This window comes from Kogia breviceps, chromosome 1, assembly GCF_026419965.1.
Source record: "Kogia breviceps isolate mKogBre1 chromosome 1, mKogBre1 haplotype 1, whole genome shotgun sequence".
NCBI classification, from domain to species: Eukaryota; Metazoa; Chordata; class Mammalia; order Artiodactyla; family Physeteridae; genus Kogia; species Kogia breviceps.
The window spans coordinates 184682641-184708862 of record NC_081310.1 but is presented as its reverse complement, the minus strand read 5'-3'; the positions used below and the strand labels follow the sequence as shown (position 1 = coordinate 184708862).

The 26222-nt window shown below is 38.8% G+C and overlaps 1 protein-coding gene across 2 annotated transcripts in view; it reads left to right on the top strand.

The window, feature by feature from the left end:
• Positions 1–4141: 4141 nt before the first annotated feature.
• KDM1A (lysine demethylase 1A) overlaps positions 4142–26222 on the top strand; it is a 64153-nt gene continuing 42072 nt past the window's right edge. For both annotated transcript variants that reach the window (XM_059062135.2, XM_059062125.2), the window contains exons 1-2: positions 4142–4582; positions 12539–12704. In XM_059062135.2, the coding sequence (XP_058918118.1) occupies positions 4229–4582; positions 12539–12704 (520 nt within the window). In that variant the 5' untranslated portion in view covers positions 4142–4228. The remainder of the gene's footprint in view (positions 4583–12538; positions 12705–26222) is intronic.

Below are 26222 nucleotides of genomic sequence, written 5' to 3'. Positions count from 1 at the left end.
TATGGCTTGGAAGCACCCAGGCCCCAAGGCCCTGCCTGTCTCCCATCTAGGACAGTTGCCCTCCATGACAGGAGTCATGGCTGCCCCCTCCTCTGAGTCATAACCGGCCCCCACCCCCAGCTGCCGCATAACAATAATATTAACTACTCCTAGGTCTTAAGCAGCCACTACGTACCAGACTCTGACAGGCAGTTCACAAGCATCATCTGATGACATCCTCACAACAGCCAAATGATGTAGGCTCAGTCATTCAACAGTACTTCTGGGCCTAGTCGCTGGGGATAAAATGGCCAGCAGTACAGAGCCTCTACCCTTGTAGAGAGGGAGACAGCAAAGAAAAATTATCCAAAACTTGGAAATAAGGCAAAAAGATGTCTGCAAGCTCGTTCACAGTCATATTAGGATATTGTCTAACTGGCCCACTTGTTTGTCACCTGATGCTTTAGGGGAAGGAAATTTTATTGGGTTTAATATTTAATATTGATTAGGGTCCTGACTCTGTAAAGTCAGATGGAAAAGTTGCTCCACCAATTTCACTTGGGTATATCCCCAAAATTGAATGCAGAGTCTTGAAGAGATATTTGTACACCCACGTTCATGGCAGTATTATTCACAATAGCCAAAAGGTGGAAGCAACCCCAAAATCCATCAACAGATAAATAGATAAGCGAAATGTTGTATATACATACAGTGGGATTAGCCTTAAAAAGGAAGGAAATTCTGACACATTACAACATGGATGAACTTTGACGACATTGTGCTAAGTGAAATAAGCAAAAAGCAAAAGCTATTTGATTCACTTATATGAGCTATCTAGTGTGGTCAAATTTAAAGAGACAGAAGGTAGAATGGTGGTTAGCAGGGGCTGGGAGCAGAGCGGAATAATGAGTTGTCGTCTAGTGGGTACAGAGTTTTACAAGATGAAAAGAGTTCTTGAGATTGTTTGCAGAACCATGTGAACGGACTTAACACTAGTGAACTGTACACTTAAAAATGGTTAAGATGGTAAATTTTATGCTATATATATTTTACTACAATTTTAAAAATTAATTTTAAATGAATTAAATTAAATTTTTTAATGAATTAGTTATTTCTGGGAAAAAAATGGGTAAGTTGCAAATGATTTTTGTTTGCAAATAGATGCAAATTAATTCTGTCTGACAGAAAAGATAACCTCAAAGTTTACAGTTTTATGGCCTTGTAGGACATTATTTTTTTTCTTATTCAACTTTGCAGTCTTATTCCAGCATTCTGTGTTCCACTGACCAGTGACTATATTATCAGTTTCTCATATTTTCCTTTGAACCATCTTTGTCATCCTGCTGTTCTCTCAAGAACGAGTTAAGGGACTTCCTTGGTGGTGCAGTAGTTAAGAATCCACCTGCCAATGCAGGGTACACGGGTTCGATCCCTGGTCTGGGAAGATCCCACATGCCGCAGAGCAACTAAGCCCGTGCGCCACAACTACTGAGCCTGCTCTCTAGAGCCCACAAGCCACAACTACTGAGCCCACGTGCCACAACTGCTGAAGCCCGGGTGCCTAGAGCCCGTGCTCTGCAATTACAGAGACCACCGCAATGAAGAGTAGCCCCTGCGCTGCAACTAGAGAAAGCCCGTGTGCAGCAACAACACTCAACGCAGCCAAAAATAAATAAATTAATTTTTTTTAAGTTAAAAAAACAAAGAATGAATTAAATAAATCTTTGACATGTGCTCACTATTTGGTATGGGAGTTCTTTATGTTCAAATGTAAATTTTAATGATTATGTTATTCTAATATATTCAGTTAGTTGCCACTTGTTGGGCCTTAGGAACCTGAGATAAACACTTTTTTTAAAAAAATAAATTTATTTTTCTATTTATTTTTGGCTGCCTTGGGTCTTTGTTGCTGCACGCGGGCAGCGAGCGGAGGATGCTACTCTTCGTTGCGGTGCACAGGCCTCTCCTTAAGGTGGCTTCTCTTGTTGCAGAGCACAGGCTCTAGGTGCGCAGGCTTCAGTAGTTGTGGCACATGGGCTCAGTGGTCGTGGCTCGTGGTCTCTAGAGCACAGGCTCAGTAGTTGTGGCACAGGGGCTTAGTTGCTCCGCAGCATGTGGGATCTTCCCAGACCAGGGCTTGAACCCATGTCCCCTGCATTGGCAGGCAGATTCTTAACCACTGCAACACCAGGGAAGCCCAACACTTTAAAGTTAAATCTTTGTACACATACTTAAAACATTTCCCTAGAATGTTTTCCTGAAAGTGAAATTGCTGGGTCATAGGATATGCATATTTTTTAAATCTAATTTTAAATTTTATCAAACTACTAAACGTGCAAGCCAGTCAGATAGAACTACAGAGTTGAAAACAAACAAATTTCCATCTGTCATCTCATCCCTTCCCACTCTCACATTCTATGACTCAAACAACCAATTTCAACTCTTCTAGCTATTTCTCCTGGTATTTATCTTGATATATCTGAGTAGTATGCTTATACTGTTATTTCTGAATTTCTCAATTTTGAAATTATATACTATCTTTTCATGGTGTTATCTGGGCATTTAGCTCCGATGTAGAACCGCCTCCATTCCCACTTTGTCCCCTCTTCTGCAAACCCCTCTCACCCCTCTCCTCCACAAACTTTCTCTTTCCTCCATTCTCCCCATATAATTCTATCCCTTTGGTTAAAACAATATTCATTGCTTACGTTATTATAGACATGTCAGTGTAGTTCACAGCTGAACCATGTGTTGTATTATGATTACACTTTCTTTCTGGCATAGCTTTTTTTTTTTTTTTTTTCGGTATGCGGGCCTCTCACTGTTGTGGCCTCTCCCGCTGCGGAGCACAGGCTCCGGACGCGCAGGCTCAGCGGCCATGGCTCACGGGCCCAGCCGATCCGCGGCATGTGGGTTCTTCCCGGACCGGGTCACGAACCCGTGTCCCCTGCATCGGCAGGCGGACTCTCAACCACTGCGCCACCAGGGAAGCCCCTCTGGCATAGTTTTTAGTTTTCCTGAACTTAATTATCTCTTTTTTTCTGTTAGCTTAGTTTTAAAAAAATATTCAACTTCTTTGATGTAAAGTCGACATAAAATAAAATACACCTATTTTACGTGTGTAGTTCAATGAGTTTTGATTAATGTATACACGCCCCAGTCAAGATAGAAAACATTTCCATCACCCCCAGCAAGAGCTTTCCAGCTGTTTTGAAGTCAACCCCCACCCTCATCCCAGGCAACCACTGATTGGATTCTATCACTAGAGATTAGTTTTACCAGTTCTTGAACTTCACGTATAAATGGAAGTATTTTTTGAGAATTATAACTTTGAAGACATAAACTTGTAAAAAAGCGATTACAGCTCTGTGTCCTAGAGGAAATAAGCTTGAAGAACACAAGGCCTGTTCCAGTGTTGGGTCAGTGAAGGAGTCCTGGAGGTATTAAAAGAATAAACCGCCACCACCATCAGCGACATTAAAAAGAATTAACCTGGAGTGGAAAGCCGTCATGTATGTGGAGATGGGAGCATAGGAGTGGGAGGAGGTGCGAGTGAGGAAGTGCAAACGGGGAGGGTGTCCAGACAGAAGACAGAGCATGAACAAAGCCCCGGAGGCAATGGCAATCCCGTTTGGACTCATATCTGGATTTCCTAACTTTCGTCCATTTTATTACCTCGAAACTCATTTGCTCTCCAAGATTTCCCCAGTCGAAGCAGGACAATTATGAATAGTAAATACGATAATTTACCAATTACATATCAGTGTTTTCCCCTGTAAACTCTTCGAGAGCAAGAACTTCACGTAGTGAGCATTAATAAATATTGGTTGAACTGACGAATGAGTAGGTGAATGACTGAGTGAACGAATAAACTTATGAATACACGCAAGTCCCTGGAGGAAATGGTTGCTCTCGGAGGTACAGTCTGGCCCAGAAGCCCTAGAAGGGAGACCTTGCTGGGACCGACCCCGAAGGTTAAGGAGACGCTCTAGGAAAGCTTCGTGCAATTTTCCATGGCGCCGCTCTAGCCTCGAGGACGCCGCTCTATGGTAGCGGAGAGGGCGGGGCCGTGGGCGTCTCGGGCTTTATTGTTCGGGCGCGGCGGGAGCGCGCGGAGCGCGCTTAGCGCGCGCATACGCAAAACCGATTGGCAACGCGCGGACTGTGTGAAGTGAAGCGAGGCGGCTCCGGACTCACGGATCGACAGACCGAGCGGCCCATACGGCCGTCCGCAGCCAGGCGGCCCGAGATGTTGTCTGGGAAGAAGGCAGCAGCCGCGGCGGCGGCGGCGGCAGCGGCGGCGGCGGCCGGGTCAGAGGCCGGTGCCGGGGCAGCGGGCGGCTCGGAGAACGGCTCTGAGGTGGCCGCGCCGCCCGCGGGCCTGTCCGGCCCTGCCGAAGCCGGGCCGGGGGCGGCTGGGGAGCGCACTCCCCGCAAGAAGGAGCCCCCGCGGGCCTCGCCCCCCGGGGGCCTGGCTGAGCCGCCGGGGTCCGCCGGGCCTCAAGCTGGGCCTACCGTCGTGCCAGGGTCTGCGACCCCCATGGAAACGGGAATCGCAGAGACTCCGGAGGGGCGACGGACCAGTCGGCGCAAGCGGGCGAAGGTGAGCCCCGACCCCCGCCCTCGAACAGCAAATCCCGGTGCCAAGCTTCCCCGAGGTTGTCCAGACCGCATTACCCCCAACCCGCGCGAGCCCCGGTCTTGCGCCTTGAGCCCCATGCCCCCCCGACCTCCCCAGTCACCGACCTCCACCCACCTCCCCACTAGCTGGCTGGGTGAGGTGGGAGAAGGGAAAGTCTTTGCCTGTGGAGAATGCGTCTTCATGCCAGGACCGGGCCGTCCTGGGAAAGGGGGATCTCGGGGACGGGTATTTTACTCATTCATATCTCGTACACCTTTTCATTTTCTTGACTGGGAAAAATGGCTCCCTAACGTGGAGTTATGGTTGGCCTTGCTGGAGACATACATCATTTGTTTGTCCACAGATGTGTCTGGAAGCTGCTCAGCAATATTTATGTGTTTCGGCCGGGAGCACATTGAGGCTGCAGGGTGATGCTAAAGAAATTGCCTTAGCCTTGAAGACCGAAAAAAAGGAACTTTTTTTTTTTTTTGAGCCCTTTGCTGTGTGCTAGAGAGTTTTGCTCTTTGTCCTTTTATCCTGTCAACGATCTTTTGATGTAGAGTTTTACAAATGAGGAAGCTGATTAAGAGGGTTAATATCAATTAGTCAGGGTGTAAATATACGAAAAGAAAAGGCTTTGTCACAGGACAGTATATACAGACTCACATCTCTGGGTGCCAGATGCTGTGTTCAAAGCGTCACCAACTTTTAATTTTTGCTAAACACCAACTGGCAGGTTTTGCTAGCCCCATTTCAGGAATGAGCAAGCTGAGGCATACAGTTTAAGCAACTTGCCCAGAGTCGCAAAGCTAAGTAAGTGGTAGAACTGGAATGTAAGCCCTACACTTAGAATGTGATAAGATATCATCAGCCTCTGAAACAAAGGACCATATGTGACACCAACAGTGAGCAGGGCACTGGGGCAGTAGTAGGGCACAGACTTTAGACGTGGCCCTTTTCTGGAGATTTCATGGTACAGTTGAAAAAACTGGAAATATATGTACATATAATTTTAAGTAACTGAATATTTTAAATTATGTAATTTATGCATATTACAAGTTTTCTATCTCTATATAATTTAAGTGGATATACCAAGTCAGTGTGTATGAGGAGCTTCTTGAGTACTGCCCAGATTGAGAGCCCTCAGATTGAATTGCCCAGTTTTGAGAGATCTCTCTCCAAGAACACCCTGCTCCAAGTATAAAGGAGGGAAGTCTTTGGTGGCGGGGGGGGGGGGGGGGGGTAACCAACACATAGGTTGGCAACTCCCAACTCTCTGAAATGAAATAGAGGGCAAAAGCCCAATTGGGTTTGTTTTTTTTTTTTTTTTTTTTTTTTTTTTTTGCGGTATGCGGGCCTCTCACTGCTGTGGCCTCTTCCATTGCGGGGCACAGGCTCCGGACGCGCAGGCCCAGCGGCCATGGCTCACAGGCTTAGCCGCTCCGCGGCATGTGGGATCTTCCCGGACCAGGGCACGAACCCGTGTCTCCTGCATCGGCAGGCGCACTCTCAACCACTGCGCCACCAGGGAAGCCCCCCCAATTGGGTTTTGATTTAACTATTTCAATAGAAAATTTGGCCAGAAACCCAATGATCTTTTTTTTTTTTTTTTTTTTTTAAGAGAACGAGGTGTCTCTTATTTATTTATGCATGCATACCTGCATGCTGGGTCTCTTAGTTGCTGCACACGGGCTCCTTAGTTGTGGCTCGCCAGCTGCTTAGTTGCAGCACACAGGCTCCTTAGTTGTGGCATGCAAACTCTTAGTTGTGGCATGCGTGTGGGATCTAATTCCCTGAGCAGGGATCCAAACCAGGCCCCCTGCATTGGGAGCACGGAGTCTTAACCGCTGTGCCACAGGGAAGTCCCTCAGATATTTTTTTTAAAAAACAGGTTTATTGAGATGATTCACATACCATAAAATTTACCATTTTTGAGTATGTAATTCAGTGATTATTAGCATATTCACAAAGTTGTACAACCAGCACAATATCCTACAGTCAATTGTAGGATATTTTCATCACCCCCAAAAGACACCAGTAACATTAGCAGGCATTCTCCCTTCGCGCTTGGCTCCAACCCCTGGCATTCACTAATCTTTCTGTCACTGTGGATTTGCCTTTTTTGGACATTTTATGTAAATGGAACCATATAATCTGTGGCCTTTTGTGTCTGGGTTTAGCATGTTTTCAAGGTTCATCCGTGTTGTAGTACCTCCATTCAGTACGTGATAGCTCACTGGCCAGATAATATCCCAGTGTACGAATATACGACATTTTGTTTATCCATTCATCATTTTATAGACATCTCCACTTTTTGACTATTGTGAATAATGCTGCTGTGAACATTTGTGTACACTTTTTTGTGTGAACATGTTTTTGATTCTCTTAGGTATGATACCTAGGAGTGGAATTGCTGGGTGGTATGGTATCTCTGTTTAACTTATAGAGGAGCTGCCAAACAGTTTTCCATAGCAACCACATCATTTTACATTCCCACCAGCAATATTTGAGAGTTCCGATTTCTCCAATCTTATTGACACTTGATAATGTCTTTTTATTATAGCCATCCTAGTGGGTGTGAAGTGGTATCTCATTGTGGTTTTAATATGTAGGCTAAAGATGTTGAATTGAGTATCTTCTCTTGTCTTTATTGGCCATTTGTATATCTTTTTTGGTGAAATGTCTATTCATATCCTTGGCTCATCTTTAAATTGTGTTGTCTTTTTATTGTTGAGTAGTTAGAGTTCTGTATATACGGTGATTACAAAAGTTTTAAATTTTGATTTCCAGTTTATTTTTTCTTTTGTCCCTTTTGCTTCTAGTGTTCCATCTAAGAAACCATTGCCTAATCCAGTGTCATAAAGACTTACTCCTATGTTTTCTTCCAAGAGTTTTATAGTTTTAGCTCTTACATTTAGATCTATGATCATTTTGGAGTTAATTTTTTTACGTGGCAGTCTTTTGCATGTGTGTATCCACTTGTCCCAACACAATCTGTTGAAGACTATTCTCTCCCCTTTGAATGATTGACACCCTTGTTGATTGACCATAAATGTAAGGGTTTATTTTTCCACTCTCAATTCTATCCCATTGATCTATATTTCTGTTCTTATGCCAGTACCACACTGCCCTGATTACTGTAGCTTGGCAATATGTTTTGTAATCGGGAAGTGTGAGTTCTCCAGCTTTGTACTTTTTCAAGATTGTTTTGGCTATTCTGTATCTCTTGCATTTCCATATAAATTTTAGGATCAGTTTATCAATTTTTGCAAAAAGGCAGCTGAAATTCTGATTGGGATTGTGTTGAATCTAGATTAATTTGGGGCTTGCTATAAGATTTCTTTGTAATTCTCCTGTGTTTAATTTTCCTTTGTGATTAGCTCTGAAACTCTCAAAAGAAAAATGGGTTATGTGTTTATTTGGTGAGCAACTAGGAAGTAAAGAACTGGGGAAGCTGACCTACGTATTCATAGCTAGTCTTGGGAACCAGAAGAAACAGACCTCAAGGGATAGAGTATCCATAAAGGAGTAAAATGGAAGCTGAGTCCACTGTAGATAGACCTTGCTTCAAGGCCTTGCCTCAAGAGTTTATGCAGGGGATATATCTATATTTTATAGCCTGGGAGCTTATTCATTTTTGGGGGGGGCACTGGTTTTTTTTGGCCACACCATGCAGCATATGGTATCTTAGTTCACCGACCAGGGATTGAACCCATGCCCCCTGCAGTGGAAGCAATAAGTCTTAACCACTGAACTGCCAGGGAAGTCCCTGGGGGGAACCCTCTTTTTAAAAAAATGTATATATGCATAAACATGTATATAATTATATAAATAAGTAAATATTTATATAATTATGTAATCAAAATTAGGTTCAGGGTATTGGAAGGAGTCCATGCAATTGAGGGTCCTTGAGGCTTAAGTTTCATTAGTTTCAGAATAAATTCACCTCTGAATGTCTATGCTAACATTATGGCAAACTATTTAAGGTTTGAAATTGTTAAATTGGGCTGAGACTTTGGGAACACCACACAGCTTAAGGAATGGCGGTCTTGAACTGGGCCTTGAAAAAGGACAAAATTTTAAAAAGTGTCTGGAAGAGGATGGACTTCTGGAGTTAACTCATCCTCCTGTGATTCCTTTTCCTCAGAAAAATAAACCCTACCTTGTAACATTATTAGGTTTAGATATAATGTAAATAAAATGCTTATTGCAGTGTCTGGCATAAGTAAGTAGGTACCCAGTGATTAAGTACTACTAGGGAAGAAAAGGAAGTGAAAAATGCTTGGAATATAATAGAAAGTGGTTTGAGAAGCAACAGGGAATCCAGAGTGGACAACTGAATGTTGGGAACAGTGGGCAAATGAATTTAATTGGAAATGAGGTTCTTCTAGGAGCAAGATAAGTTGGAGGGATCAGTAGTGTTGTGGAGTTGTATCTAGGTTGTAGAGAGCCAAATACTAGATATGTGCTGTCCAGGATGGTAGCCACTAGCCACCTATGGCTATTGAGCACTTACCATGTGGCTAGTAGATTGAGGGAACTGAATTTTTAATTTTAATTTGATTCTAAATAGCCACATGGTAAGTGCTCAATAGCCACAGGTGGCTAGTGCTACCTTATTGGAAGCACAGATACAGAACATTTCCATTATCACAGAAAATTCTGTCAGACAGCATTGCACTAGGTTATGAAGTATAAGTGCTATGAGAATTTAGAGAAGGGAAAGATATATTTGTAAGTTTGGAAGACTTAGGGAATAATTTGCAGAGGATGTGGGCCTTGAATTTTAGGCATTAGATTTACAGAAAAGGTGGGAGTAGCTTTTAGGGAGTTTAGGGATGATTTTGACTAGTGTGTTAGAAAATGATTAGAGGTAAATTTGACTAGTTAGAGCTAGAGAGTTTATATGCTGGTTTGACAGTTTTGTCATTCATTTGTTAAACTATCTGAAAATACAGTGTATTTGGAAAATTAATCTGGCAGTTGTGCCCTAGGTGAATTACAAGGAAGAACTGTTAAAAGACTGGAGCTTTAAGGTGGTTGGGAAGTGAATGAATCACTGTAGCAAGGGTGTGGAAGAGATAGGAGAGACTAGAGATATAAATTTGAGAGTCACAGGTGTACAGGTAAGAACAAGTACCTTACTGACTCGTCTGCCTGTTGGGACACCTTTTTGTACTTGGTTGTAAGTAGTTGTAGAACCTCTGAAGTCTCAGGATTTTACTTAGGGATAAAAGATTCCCAATCCTTTATGTTCATAGTATCCATTCTTTTTCTCAGGGGAATAATTTTTAGTTTTTAGAGTTTGTATGATTCTTTCAGATGGTTTTTAAACTTTTTCGTAAGTGGAGAAATCCTTTTTTACAAAATATAATTTTATGCACAATCCCAAAATAAAATACTACTTGCCTGTTTTGTATGAAGTTTACATTTATAACATTTATATTAGTTGTCCATCTTTGAGACAATGAAGCTATTTTGGTAGAGCCAAATTTGAGAGTGGAGGTTAAGCATAATAGTTGCAGCCTCAATAATTTCTGTATTTTGTTTATGAAGTATTGTACTGATTGACAAGTAGTGGTAGTGCAAAAGGTTGTTTCCTTTGTTTTTAGCTTGTCTTGCCATCTCAGGACACTCTCTCAGTTGAACAGAGATAGCAGAAGAAATTTTATTCTTCAGTCTACCCAAAATTGAGTTATCTAAGTAGTACAACTTCATGTGTTGGTGATTTCTAAAGGGTTATGGTTTGGTTTAACACATATGAGTACTCATGTTAAAAATACATTTTAAAATTAGTAAATGAAATCCCCAAAAAATCCAAGGGTTCTGTGGAACACAGTTGTTTTTCTGTTGCTGTCAAATACTACCTTAGATATTCTTACTCCTATCTCTAGGTATTTTTCTGATCTCCTTTTTTTCTTGAAAGCTAAGAACTCTAGACCAGCCTCTTCCTACTGTATTCCTTGTTAGTAGTTATCACATCAGAACATTGGATTAAACAATATTAAAAAAGATTGTTTTTGCTGTGAAACTTCTCAGTACTTTTAACATGTATTATGACTCTCCTAGAGGGGGCTTATAAAGAATGCAGTGTTTCCCTAACTTTAATCTTGGATTCATTTTTCCTTCAAAGGGCATGGTGTCTTAGGCAAAAGCTGAACTACTTCAGTAGAGAGGATCATATATTGTTGTTTGTGTTTGTCTCAGAATTTACACATTGCCCAGTTCCACAGTAGGCACTTGTTAAGGGATTATTGATTGAATGGGTAGGATTGATGGGCAGGGGATTAAAGGGCTGAATCTTTGGGACAGGGAGAGATCAAGCACTGTTGAGGGGTAAAAGGTGAAAGGAAGCTGCGTACTGTAAACATGTATTACATTTTCTAACCCAGCTCCCTCTTTGAAACTTTTTTCCCTCCTTGCTGCTTTACCCATTATCCTGAGGTCTGTTCCTAACAGTTTAATCTCAGTCAAGCAGGATAAAGTTTGTTATCTGCATTTTGGGGAGATTTTATTGTAAAGTCTCTGAGATGTTTACCTGATCAGGTTTTTTTGTTTGCAACTAGAGTTTCAGCTTATTAAGGGCAGAGATGCTCATTCATAATCATTTCTCCATTGTGCCATGTTCTCAGTTCAGTATTTGATAGATAAATATAGTTATTCATCTGTTAAATAAAATTCTTAGAGCACAGGTCAAAGCTATTCAGTTTATCCATAATTGTTTACATTTTCTAACCCAATCCGTTTTTCAGTAAAACTCTTACCTCCCCTAGCTACCTACTCCCCCACCACCCAAATCCTGTGGTCATGTCATTAAAAAAAAAAAAAAAGAAGACAGATAATAGCAGCCAGCCATCTGGAGTGATTTCAAAGATATTTCGAAAGTTAAAATAAATTATATTCACTGTAATCCACAGGACGATGCATTTCAGAAATCTGATGTATTATATTTGGAAGCCATGTTGTCTTTGCCCTGTCTCCACCTCCAATAAATACTTTTTATTTTATTCATTTTATCTTTTCATTGAATCTGGAATAGAGAGCTGTTGTTTCTGTGGCTTCCTTGTTAGGGTAGGGGTCAAAATGATGATTTGACAGTGTTCCAAGGTTGGTGACTATTTGTAATACCACATTACACGTTTTAACAAAGAGGTCCATAATAATCTTCCCTATCCTAAGTTGCTTTACCCCCCAATAAAATATTCATTAAGACTGCTTCCTCTTTCTACTTATTACCTGGTTTTCCCCTTTGTAACTGGTGTGAATTAGCAGTAAGGCTTGTAGTCTCCATTTCCACATGACTTACTCCTTAATTTGTTGTAATAAGGATTCTTTGCTCTCATCATTCAACTCTTTTAGGTCACCAGTGTTTTGTTTTTATTTTAAGCAAATGTGCCTTTTTATTGTTTCAGTTTTATTGCCATTTGCAACTTTTATTCCCTGCCCACCCTCCCCACTCCTCAATTTGGTTTCTAGAATTCTTTTGCTATTTACCTATGGAATAGTAGTTAGAAGTACAGATTGGCATTAGACAGACTTGTTATTCTAGCTAACTGTATTTTTGTCTGACTGAGGGCTAGTTTAGGCTTTTGTTGAAACTTCCAGTATGTGAACATGATATATACATACGTATAGATGCACACACAAACACACAATTAAATTTTATTTGTAGAGAGCCTCAGAGTCATTGATTTGAATTTCAGAACTGTGATGTAAAAGTTACAGTTTGGGCTAAATCTGAACTGACACAAGATTATTTCATGAGAGATTTTGTTTTTAATGGTAACCTATTATGAGCTAGCTTGTTCCTTGTTATTTGCTTATTTTCCTTAAAAATTGAAGTTAGAAAACAATTCATATTTACTGATGGTTCCAAACTGAGTTTCTGACTTTAGATGTCCATTGTATTTAGCTTTGCCTGGTATAATCTCCATATAGGTAGAGTACAGAGAGATGGATGAAAGTTTGGCCAACCTCTCAGAAGATGAGTATTATTCAGAAGAGGAGAGAAATGCTAAAGCAGAGAAGGAAAAGAAGCTTCCCCCACCACCCCCTCAAGCCCCACCTGAGGAAGAAAATGAAAGTGAGCCTGAGGAACCATCTGGTGAGTTGTAGTAACTAACCACAGTTTTGTTTTATCTTAGAAATAAGAATAACTGAATTCCTATTCTGCAATGTTCTTTATGTCTTTGGTTTATACTCTTATATTGGCCATGTGTATTTTTGTGTGTGTGCACATATGCATGTATACACACATTAATTAATATACATGCATATATACATAGTGGTACTGGCATTCTATTTGTGTGTGTCTGTACATATAGGAGGAAAGTAAAGAATGAGGGTAGAAGGATAATGGCTGTGTAAGGCAGCTGGAAAGTTGGAGAAAATGCACAGAAAGCCAAACCCAAAGAACCAAACCTTTCAGTGATAACTCTGATTCAGAATTTAGAGATAGAATGATTCAGAAATTATTCTGGCTAAATTATGCCATTTACTTCATGGTTAGATACTTTCAGGTAAAACCTTCGTGGTGTGGATCAGTTTTGGAAAGGGTCTTTTCCTGGTGAACAAAGATAAAAATACATTCTGAAGTCAAAAAGAAAAGACTTAAGTGCCTGTTATTGTTTAGTTATTGAGCTCTCCAGTCAAAAGAATGGTGTAAGAAAAGGCTATGAAGAGATTCTAAGGTCACACAATCTTCCCTGTGACATTGAAAGATTATTGGAGCCTACAGTACTGTTTTCAGAGGTTCAAACATCTTAAAAGAATGCTCACTAACATCCCCTCAGTGAGTCCTACTGATGATACCCAGATCAATTAGGAATACCCCTTTGTTTTGGAGAGACCAAACAAAAGTAGAATCTTAATTAATATTTCATATCTTCTGCCTTTAATGGCTACTCTTTAACTCTTCTTGACTTTGAATTTTTACTAAGTTCTTCTCCTTAAAATACTTTCTGTATTTCCAGTAGCTCCAGACCCATTCACCTCACCAATTCTTTTAGAGAGCATTACAAATCAGGTGTTAATTTAAACTTAGATCTTATCAAACAGATTCTGGCTAACACTCAAAAATAAAAATTTATAATTTACAGTAATTGTAATAAAATGTAATAAAAGAATACAGTTTGGGAGCATTTAGAAAAAGATAGATTCTGGGTTTAAATCTTCTCAGGAATCAGATTTCCTAAGAATGATTTTCCTAAAACTTTCTTAAAATAACTTATCGGACAGTTACTTACTGGGAGTGGTATATTACCTTTGGGAGTAATGTCCCTGAGGCAAATGTACCTCAACAACACCTCCTCTCTTTTAGTTGATTTTTTTTCCCTCCTTTTCCTAGTCTTTTACATTTAGCTCTCTCCCCTTCTTTCTGTCCTTACTCCCAACTCTTCCCTTGACTCTCTACTCCTTTCTTCTATATTCTTTGATTCTTGCCTTTCTTTTTTTCTACCTTCGCTGTAGATTCGCTAATGAGATACATGGGGATAATCCTGATAGCTGTTATATAGCTCCAGAGGCTGCTGATCTCTTAGTTTAAGGACTCTGTTATTCAGTAGATGATCTGATATCTCAGATACTGCCTCACCCTGTTTTTTGTGTAGTTGTGTCTCCAGTAAGAAACTGATTTACCATAAGGTATCAAGTTGATATACACTGTCCTCTGAAAATTTTAAACCAAGTCTTGGTGTTTTCTTTTTTGTGAAAGAGGTTTTTTATTTTGTTTTCCTTCTTCCATAAATGTCAGATATTGTTCCTACAAAGAGTAAATATCTTTTTAAAAATTATTTATTTATTTATTTATTTGGTTGCGCTGGGTCTTAGTTGCAGCAGACGGGCTCCTTAGTTGCAGCTCGCAGGGTCCTTAGTTGTGGCATGCATGTGGGATCTAGTTCCCTGACTGGGGATCAAACTTGGGCCTCCCGGGCTTCCCTGGTGGCGCAGTGGTTGAGAATCCGCCTGTCGATGCAGGGAACACGGGTTCGTGCCCCGGTCCGGGAAGATCCCACATGCCGCGGAGCGGCTGGGCCCGTGAGCCGTGGCCGCTGAGCCTGCGCGTCCGGAGCCTGTGCTCCGCAACGGGAGAGGCCCGCGTACCGCAAAAAAAAAAAAAAAAAAAAAACAAACTTGAGCCTCCCGCATTGGGAGCATGGAGTCTTATCTACTGCACCACCAGGGAAGTCCCCAAAAGTAAATATCTTAGCAAAGGGATTTAGGATCTGGGGAACTGTCTTTATGCCATTATGTTCTAGTTAATTTTAATCCAGTGGTTTAGTTTAAGTTTTAAACTATTTAATATTTTGGTGAAAGTTAAAGTTTTGTTTCTTAAGTTTAGGGTATCTTCAGTGCTCAGAGATGTGCTGATAACAGCCCAAACTTACCAATTATTTGTGGTTATGAAAATAAAGTTATTTTTCCTCTAAAACAACTCAAAAAAAGTTTTTTTTAAACATTTGTAGGGTGAATTAGGGAATACTTACCCTGGAAAAGTAGTGGTAACTTACTGGCCTGCAGAATTTAGAAATAGTTTGGGTCCTCATGGTGAGTAAATATTATCAGGGAAGTTCAAGTATGTAGAAACTGTCCAGGGTTTCCAAAATCTCTTGTCTTATCCGAACTAGTTCTTTCACTTAAGTTTTCATTCAGAAATTGAATGGAAGACTTACCATATGCGTATCTTAAAATCTTGAGAGAAGATGTGGGTGTCTGGTTCTTTACCACATCTTTTCACTTATTTTAGGTGATAACTAGACATTAACTTACTCTCTTAAAATATATAAGGTTTGAATACATTTCATTCTTACCAGTTTTTAAACATGTTTAGAAAATTTTGCTTTGCTTTCCACAGTGTTAATCTTAAGAAGAATAGAATATTTTGTTAATTATGAAAGCACGTGGTATTCTGAAGTCAGTGGGTAAAATGTTTTGACTGGAGAAGATTCCTCTAGGAGAGTTCTAGAGATTCCTCTAGGAGAAGATTCCTCTAGGAGAGTTCCTCTAGGAGGCCAGAAAGGAAGGTTGGAGCCTTGGTTACCAGGCTAAGGAATTTGAACTTGATGTCCTTTAAGCACTGGAGGATCTGGTCATGGGGAACACTGAGGTTTTTTGAGTGAAGGTGCTGTACCAAAATACGTGTTTTGGAAAAATCAATCTATGTGCACTATAAGGGCAAAGTAAAGGAGTAAAGAGACTGGGATTGGAGAGATGATTTAGGCTGTTTTGGTAATTGAGTTTACTGGATTTTGATCAATGGAAAAATGTTCTCAATATCAAAGTTGAATTTTTTGGCAAACAAGGTTTGGGTTTCAGGAATTCCCTGGTGGTCCAGTGGTTAGGACTCAGCGCTTTCACTACCTGGGCCCTGGTTCGATCCCTGGTCTGGGAACTAAGATCCTGCAAGCCTACACGGCGTGGCCAAAAAAAAAAAGGAGGTTTGGGTTTTTTTCTGTTTGGATTTATTTAATTGGGAAAAAGTTCTCTGTTCTGGGTTAAACACTTTGTAGATTTGTCAGTTTTTAATTATAACAATGTGGCATTTAGTTCTGTGGTAGTCACATGGGTAAATGTATTTTTCATACTAAATATTGCTGCTTATGTTTAAAATTCACCTGATTTGTTTTCTTAAACATTTCCATGTATTTTTATATTTACTATACACTTCTGAATATATTTGTTTTAACAAACGATGGTTTTATTTGGTTTTCCAGTACCTTTTCTATCAAGATAAAAGTGGCAACTGAGCCTGAACAGGTTGTCTTTGGAATTGAATGTTTGGTTATTAGTGGTGCCACATAATAGTGGAGCGTCTATAAAAATAGAGTAAAATCTCGGTTGGAGTTTACACACTGGTTTAGAATAATTGCCGCTCTGTTAAAGTAGCTTTCTATTGGAGAAAAGCTTTCTTCCCTTCTTGACTCAGTTGTTACCCTGTATACCTTAGATTATTCCTCAGTGAGGTTTTACTAAGTTAACTAATTTGCTAGCACTTAGCTTTTTTATTTTCATACAAAACATAGTTTTTTTCCCTTCACTGCCTTTCAGCAGTTGAAATTTTCCAGAAAAATCTCACTAGTAGTTCCTGGATTTAAATTTTTGTATTGAATTACTGTTTAGGAACTCTGGTTTGGGATTACTGTTTAGGAACTCTAACATTTGGGGTTAGAAGTAGCTTAGTTGTGTATACCTTAAGATTTGTATGGATACTTACTCTAAAGTAAATAAAATGAAATTTGAAATGGGTTTTTAAGATGCCTTTCTTAAGACTTCACGTTAACGGATTTCTCAATAGAGACATCAGAAGTATGTTTAAAATATATGTATGTATTTGCATGTATCTGTATGTGTACCATTTTTCCAGGCTCAGTGCTGTGCTAATACTCTAATGAAACTCAAAGCCTTCCATTAACCATTGATTAACTCTTCAAATCAGTTTTTTTATATATTGTTAGCTGGTCAGTGATGACTTTATTATATTCCATTTTATTGAATGACTGTGGGAAGAATCACTTTATCTCCTTGTTTAAAATAAGGATTCTGGTGAGAATATAAACAAAGGAAAGTATTTGCTCTCTTCTCTGTTGTGCATGGTAATTTTGGATGTGTTTGGTGTATGTGTTTGAAAGAGATGTAGGCTTTTAAACAAATTACAAAACAATGAGATGTGAGAGAGTGCTATGACAAAAATTCTGTGTGATTTTAATAATTTGGAGGCCTTGTTCATGTAATAGTCATGCTGTAGATTGAAAGTATTTAAAAATCACACAAAAGGAGATGCAACCTGAACTAGTAAAAATACTAAATTTATATAAAATATACAAAATGTACATGTATAGGTAGAAGAATTTAGCTTAAAATTCAGTGAAATTTGATAACAAATACTGTTGACAAGAGATTGACCGAAAACTTGATGAGTTGCTTTATTTGCTGTAGCAAAAATCTAAAAGACAGAACCTTTTGGACTATCCTTTAGAACTCGGTGTAATGGAATTTGACCATAGAAGAGCTGAAGATGGACCTTACTTTAAAAGAAAAAAATCAATGGTTGGTCCCAATATTTGTACAGTGGTCCTTATATTTTCATAGTTCTTTGTTTATAAAGTACCCTGATCATCTCTCCTATGACGCAGTCATACTGATGGCAGTCAGTAAAAATGCTGGATTTGGCAGTGTGGATAGTTATGGTCAGAGTTCAGGTGAATACTTCTGTATATCAGGCGGTAAGTACTCTCAAGTGGCACATCCCAGCCTTTTCTCTCTCCATGCCTACAAGTGCACAGCCCCCATACCCAGCAGGAGACCCTCTTTTGTAGGTTTAGTAGAAGTTGCTAGGAAATTGATCCCTGAAGAGTTGTTTATGTTGCCATTTTGGCCTGCTAGTGTCAACTAAGTGCCTGAAATCATTTGATTTTCTCATCATATGAAGGATGATGTGTATACATTTAGAAAACAGACCTAGGATTAATTTTCTTGCCTTTTTAAAAAAAAATAAATTTATTTATTTATTTATTTTTGGCTGTGTTGGGTCTTCGTTGCTGCACGCGGGCTTTCTCTAGTTGCGGCGAGCGGGGGCTACTCTTCGTTGCAGTGTGCTTGCTTCTCATTGCAGTGGCTTCTCATTGTGGGGCACGAGCTCTAGGCGTGCAGGCTTCAGTAGTTGTGGCACGCGGGCTCAGTAGTTGTGGCTTGCAGGCTCTAGAGCACAGGCTCAGTAGTTGTGGCGCACGGGCTTAGTTGCTCCGCGGCATGTGGGATCTTCCCGGACCAGGGCTTGAACCCGTGTCCCCTGCATTGGCAAGCGATTCTTAACCACTGCACCACCAGGGAAGTCCCAACCTTTTTTTTTTTTTTTGTATAGCATCATTTCAGCGTTCTGATTTGGAACTATGCTCCAGAATAACTTACTAGAGAGCTGGGGGAAGATGTCACAGGCCGAAAAAGTAACCTAGATCAATTCAACAAAATTTTTGTATTTTGAGAGATTACTAAAAATGGACCAAGATGTATATTAGTATCCAACACATGGTCTCTACTCTCAGATAATTTATAGCCTAGTATGAGATACAGATGTATACATAAATGTATAATAGAAGGCAAAATACTCTTAGATGTTACATTTCAGGGTAAAAATTTGGAGAGACTTAGAGGCAGAAAGCGTGGAAAGGAAGGAAGTCTTCAGATCCTTCTTTACTTACAGGAAGAGCTTTAAAAAAAAAAAAAGAAAGAAACCCAACAAGGTAGGGGATTGGTGGTGTGGAGGGGGAAATTTTTATAGAGACATTTTCTACACAAAATAAGGTTTTCTCAAATGTGCAGCTCCTCATTCACTTTATTCTACGTACATTAATTGTAAAACTATAGTGCTTTGTTCCAGGCATGGTGCTGGATTCTGAGGGTTCAAGGCTGAAGACTAGGTCCTCCTGCAAAGAATTCACAGTCCAGTTTAGGGTTACAGATAGTAATTGACAACAATGAAGAAACAATACAATTAAAGTATATACAAAGTATGGTGAGACTGCAGAAATTGTTTTCAGATGTTTTTCCCAAAATTGGATTTTGGAAGTTTACTTTAAACATGAAGGAATGAAGTTAATTAAGGCTTTTATGAAGCCGTTTGAAAGCCCTGATTTTTTTTTTTTTTTTTTTTTTTGAGAACTGTTTACTGCTTTTGGCTGATAAGAACCATTGAATCAGATGCTACCAAGTTATGTTTGGTCTTTAGAGATTGACCTGCTTTTCTTAATGAATGATTTTATTTTATTGATTATTTTGCTTTATTTTTTATTAAGGCAAAATAGTAATTTGTTTAGCTGAGCAACTTTATTTTTGTAATCTCCTCGTATTCTTTTGCTACCATCCTTTATTTGGTGTGATCATGAATAATAGAAGAACAGGATACTTTGAGGATTTTCTCATCTGAAAAATTGGGCTTGATATGAGGATCATATGAGAAGATATGGGCTCCACTTTTGTGTACAAATGTATTTATTAAACACAGTTGAACCAGGAATACAGTGGGTTGGTGTTGTTTTTTAAAATTTATTTATTTTATTGAAGTGTAGGTGATTTACAGTGTTGTTAATTACTGCTGCATAGCAAAGTGATTCAGTTATACGTATATATATATATACACACACACACACGCAGACACACACACACATTCTTTTTTAAAATATTCTTTTCCATTATGGTTTATCATAGGATTTTGAATATAGTTCTCTGTGCTGTACAGTAGGACCTTGTTTATCCATTCTGTATATAAAAGCTTACATCTGCTAACCCCAACCTCCCACTCCATCCCTCTGCCAACCCCATTTCCCTTGGCAACCACCAATCTGTTCTCTATGTCCACGATTCTGTTTCTTAGATAGGTTCGTGTCATATTTTAGATTCCACGTATAAGTGATATCATATGGTATCTGTCTTTCTGACTTCACTTAGTATGGTAATCTCTAGTTGCATCAGATCCGTGTTCTAGTCAGGAAAAAATCAGGTTAGGTAATGGACTAGGTTGACATACATACTCGGTCACTTTTGGAAACTGGAAAGTGTATGTGGTAGCCCATTTTCAATAATGTGAATAGACCATTTTTTACAAAATAGATAATTGTTTAAGCTTTTATATGTTAAATCATAGGAGGAGTGGCAAATCTTGGTACTGTCTAATAAAGACTTTCTCTCCTCAGAGAATAACAATGTAAATCCATGTATCAACTATCGAGATATAACATTAAATTTTGCCATATTTGCTGATCACAGAGGTTTTAAACATTTGAAAATAGAATTATTTTTGCTTTTGCTGTTTTTTAGCATCTTCTGATGTTTGAAGATAGATGAATACATATGATTAATTAAAGCCTAAGAAGTTGTATGTTTTTCATAGCATTGTAGACTCAAATCATGTTTAAGATGGAAGGAGCCTCTAATCATAGCCCGGGAAGATACAGATAGCCAGAGTTCTGAAAAACTGTTACATGAGCAGGAAAAGGGAACTCTCTTGTTGGGAAATACATTCATGGTTATCAGTTGTGAAAAGTTATAATGGTTCGTTTAATAGCAGCTCCAGAATAAAGTTCAATATTGGAACTTTTAAAAACAGGTAAATAACTAGAAAAATAAGCTTTGTTTTTAAAAAACTACCTGTACTCAAACACAGTTAAGCTTGGTAGTTGAGCAGCATAGCATAGCATCTGAATTGTGGGCTTTCTTTGCAACATTTTGAAAAGTGAACTACAGACCAAGATTTTGCAACAAAATAAGGAAAATCTATGGAATGTGGAGAGAAATAGCATGTGAAAAAGCCAGTTCTTTCAACTGGCTTACAAAACCTTTGCTTTCTTCCCTAGCTTGTAGGGCTTTTACTTTCTTTTATATAGGATCCCTGCTACTGAGCTTCTCAGTTCTGCCCCAGTGTTAAGTTCAGGAGCAAAGCAGTGCTACAGCTCCTCCAGTGGTACAGTGAGAAAATTCCAGGCAGGCTCCCACCTCAGGAAGCATTGTTTTCCTGCTTTCTAGACTTTAAGGCTATCTTTTTTAGTTCTTTATTTTATTTTATTTTATTTGCTGTGTTAGGTCTTTGTTGCTGCATGTGGGCTTCTCATTGCGGTCGCTTCTTTTGTTGCGAAGCACAGGCTCTAGGCGTGCGGGCTTCAGTAGTTGTGGCATGCGGGCTCTAGAACGCAGGCTCAGTGGGTATGGCGCACGGGCTCAGTGGCTCCGCGGCATGTAGGGTCTTCCCGGACCGGGGTGCAAACCCGTGTCCCCTGCATTGACAGGCGGATTCTTAAACACCATGCCACCAGGAAAGTCCCAGTTCATTATTTTAAATGACGGTGTAACCCTAGAATTGCTGCTCTAATTGGAGGTTTCATTTTGGTTAATTTTGTTGGGGAGTACTGATCAGTGTTAGGTGTTTTAAAATGCCTCTAATGTGCTTCAGAGGAACCCCCAAGGCTCTTCCTTCAGGCTAGTTTAGTCTACCTCTCTGAGCCCAGTTTACTTTGCTTTGCGTTTCTTTGAGCTGCTGTAGATCATTTATTCTTCTGCCAAAAATCATAGTCAAAAAGCTAGCAGGGAAGAGATGTATCAAGCAAGAGTGGTATACTTGAAGGTGTTTTTAAGCCACCTCTCACTACAGCAGGGACAGGAAGGCAGCACGACTTGGTGATGGTCACCAATAATTCATTTTCTCAATTTTTTTCTTATTTTTTACTTTTTTAAATCATTTATGTTGACCAATTCCTCTTTGAAACTGTGACTTTCCTTATGAGATTAATCATACAGCTGCTTCAAAATTTTTTACTTCCATGTTGATTTAAAATTTCTTATACCCATTCTCATTTGTGAGTTCTAGTCTTTAATTTCCAACCATATTTAGAGTATTCCATTTAATTTTACTAACCTGTCTCCCAGATTTCCCATTTTGTCCATTGTATTACTATTCTCCTGAACTTTGGAAGCTTGGAGTCTTGAAAGTCCCTTATCTCTTTCATCAAGTCTCTTGTAAAGTCATGTGTCTTCCTGTGCACAGCCTCTTCACCTTGTCCATTTTTACTGTCACGTTTTTATTCTGCTGGATTTCGCTTCACATCTAAATTATTTCAGTAGTCTTTCGACTGGGTCTCCTTTATCTAGATCACCTTTCCCCTCTAATCCATCTAGTACAAACTGATTAAAATATCACTTGTTTTGTTGCTTTCCTGGTAAAAATACTATTCTCCTGCATTACTCTTAAGATCAAGTTTAAGTTTTGGCCCTGAAAATGGCCCATTTTTGCTTATCATTTGTGTCTCCCACTGCTCTTTGAGGTCATCTCCTTCATTAAGCAAGGTGCTGCTGTGTGCGATTCTTCGTACATACCATGTCTGTGGTTTTCTCCTTGCTTTTGTAAATGTTCTGGACCATGCTGTGGTTTCACCGTCCCCCGAACCCCCCACCCCATTCTATCCAAATTTCTGGATTTGTTCAGAAAAGCTTCCCTAATTCCCCCAAGTGTGTGTTTCTTGTTTCCTTTAAAAAAAAAAAAGTTTCTTTCTGGATATTTTTCATCTTTCCCCAGTTCGATTATGAGCCCTTTGAACTCAGCCTTTTCTACTTTTGATTTTGTGCTTGGCAGTTTGGATGGGTATTCGGTAAACATTAAATTTGTGAGATTATTAAGTAAGAAACTCAACTAGTGTGTTAATATAGTACAAACTTGTGTGTTCAAAGATGGTTTTAACTTTTGAGGTGTTTTTTTCCTTTGCCAGTTTGTTAGGTTCGATTGAAGTCAATCCTTGGCAGTTATGTTTATTCTGTAAATTTGGTAAAGTTTTGATTAAATAAATTTTGATGAATTGATTTTCTGTTTAAAGATCATTGCTTCCTAGAAGATTTAGTAATTCCTCAAAATGTTTACAAAGTTATCAGTTAATGTGATTCCAAGAAACTAAATAGTCAAAATGTGATGAATATGTTGTTCACTGTGTTCCTGGGAACAACACACCGATGATTCCCACCTCCATGCCCGCCAGATAAAAGTATTTGAATGTAATAGACTTCCTCTTAAGATGTTGAAAGAGTGGTCTCTTGAGAGTTTGAATCAAGATGAAAAAACAATTCAGTAGTGTGACTATAACTAAAATACTTAACTGTTCTTCAAGAATAACTTAACAGATCTGTAAAAGATTTATTAGAGGACAACTGAAAGGCTGCTATGTAAGATAAACTGAAAAGATTTTATTTTCAACTTGGAGAAGATATGCACAAATAGACTGTATTAGGGTCCCTACTTCAAACTTGAGGATTTTGTGTGTGTGTTGTTGGCGGGGGTGTGTGAAAACAAAAGGAAGTCTGCTCGCTCAGTAGTGCCAAAATCAAGGTGATATTAAAAAGTTGCTTGTGTATATTTTCATCTTCTGTTTTGAATTTGAGCTCATGGAAGATAACAACCACATTTGCCTGCTGTTCCATGTCTTTGTGCCGCTGTCAGAAGCAGAGTTCTAGGCCCGAAAGACCCGAAGAGCAAATGAATATGGCATTTTTTATGTTCTAATCAGAGACACTACCTGGATGGAAAGTTAGCTGCAAACATTTGTATGTGTGCTGTTCTTAATAAAATGAATATTCTGTTAAAGAATAAAGGAAATTAATATGTAATTATAAGACTGTTTCTTATGCCAATTGTATTGCATGATTCTGTGCTTTAAACATTATAGCATGCTGGCAAAATAAAGAGTCTGAGAGCTGGTAAAGCAAAAAAACAAAAAAGAGGAAGAATTGGTCTAGAATACCACTAATAAAAATGGTGCTGTTTTCTGCTGTCTTTGGAGAAGTAGCCACCCTCAAAATACTCATGAGTATATTGTGATTAGAGAGAAAATAGCAACTTTACTTTCAAGCAGGTTATAAATATTCATCAATTCAAGAGACAAATATATAGTTCATTTACTTAATTGTAAGCACTTTTTGTTTTCCATCATTTCTTTCATGTTTATATCATCTTCTGCTTGGTTTTCTCCTGTTTCTCTGCTTAAGTAGTATTTTAGAGTTTCATTTCTTTTTTGACTTTCTGTTGCTATGAGAGAGATACCTTTTAAAAATCTTTCCAGAGTATTGAATATTTTCCATGTTTCTCCTATGTATTTTATCAAAGTACAGTGTCTTTATAGGAATTTTGTTAGTACCTCTTTTCAAAAGCAAACAGCAAAAAAGACTGCCTTACCTTGTTGTAAAAGAGCAGCCTTGTTGACCTTTTGAGCACATAAGTCAGGGGTAAGAAATCCATATTTCTATTAAGAAAAAACATTGACAAGAAAAAAAATAAGTACAGTAAATAGCATATTGTATGACATGTAGTGGGAGAAGAAGGAAAATGATAGAAATAGAAAGGGTAAAATAATTCAGTCTTAATGGCAAGCTTGAAAGTGTTTTTTGGTTTTGTTTTTACTTATTAAGAAGTAGTGAGATACCATCATTAGAAGAGACTGTTGTTTTCATTCTTTCTTAAAGAAGCCAGAAACATAATTTGAGAAAGAAGAGCTATATTATTCCTAATGCCTAAATGTTCTTCTTGGAAACTCTTTCATTGTTTTCAGCCCCTTTCCCCCTTCTAAAATAATAGCTTAATCTTCTGGTCTAGTTTGGTTCTATTTGGAACCAAAGAAAATAATGACAACAATTTTTAACTCTGAAACTTTTTAACTCTGAAAGACTTTTAAATGAATAAATCCATAAGTTATTAAGAATGAACATTTTTTAATGTAAACTTTAAAAGTAAAATTTTAAATGTACAGCCTGCATTTTCAAGATAAGTTTACAGATTGGATTTCATAATTGGAGTTACCTCTTCATAATTATATGCCCTTTCCAAAGGCTGTAAACAACAAATCATATACCTTGTACCTTGTCTGAGAAGCATAACTTTCTAGAACCTAAAGTACCGTTTATACAAGAGCAATGTGAAATAATTTTAGGATGGGATTCTATTCTACTTTCAAAGCAGACCATATACCATCTAGCAACACATTATAATATTGTCAGAAATTATTTATGTATGAATACCTTCATATACTTATAGATGAAAATGTCATTTTAAGTCTCACAGACCTGGGATCATTCTTACAGTAAGGGGGCTATGTTAGTTTTACTTTCCTGCTGCCTTTTAACTCAAATGGTGGAATAATCAATCTGCTTTCTAGTTGAGATTCTTTTAGAATAAACTGTTTAATGAAGAGTGTCCAGTTTTAGATCTTTGGGGGATGGTGTTTCATATCTTCCAAAGATCACACGGTAGTTTTCCCATAGTATATCAGGTGGCGAGAGGCTTAAGAGGATCATTGCATCTGTCTTGGTGATTGATTTTTGAAAGAGTCTGGAAGATGATCTATCCTAACTTTCTCAGGTTGAACTTTCAAGCTGTGATACTTTTCTTAAAGTTATTTCTGTACATTAATCAATGAGGAAAATTTCTTAGCAGGCTTCTTATGAAGCTTGAGGTAGAAGCTCCCCCACCATCTTGCCTGCTCCAGCTTTCCGACTTGTGTTATGTCTATCTACAAGTACTTGGCATATGACTGTGAGGTGTTTTATGGTGTTTTAATTAAAGTGTTACTGAGGAAGCACTGGCATGTTCAGATCTGGCTCTGTCTAGTATGTATAGTGAATGAAACTTCTTTTGGAACTGAATCTCTTAGTTATCATCCCTTCTTTGAAGTCAAGGGGAGAATTTTTCATTAAAATTATGTCTTTTGCTTGTTGTCTTATATATATTCTTTTTAGATAGGTAAAGTTTAAGAGACATTGAGCGGATGCTGAATTGTTGCAACTCCAGATCCTAGAGCCCATGTCACACCCACTCTCAGTCTAGCAACAAGTAGTAAAAGACATTTGGAATCCCTTTTCCCCCATCCAACCTTGACTGTTAAGACTGACAGCAAGGATTTAGCAATTAGAAATACTACGTACTTTGTTCTCCTACCTTTCAACAAGAATCAGCATGTAAAGTTGAAGTTTCCTGACCAGAATTTGGAAGACTATATAATGTGATTCCCTGGGCCTTGATTCCAGAAGAAGGAGCTCTCTGAATATGCGTTAACTAGTTGGTGGTGAATTCGTGAGTCGCCAACTATTAGGCCTTTATGTC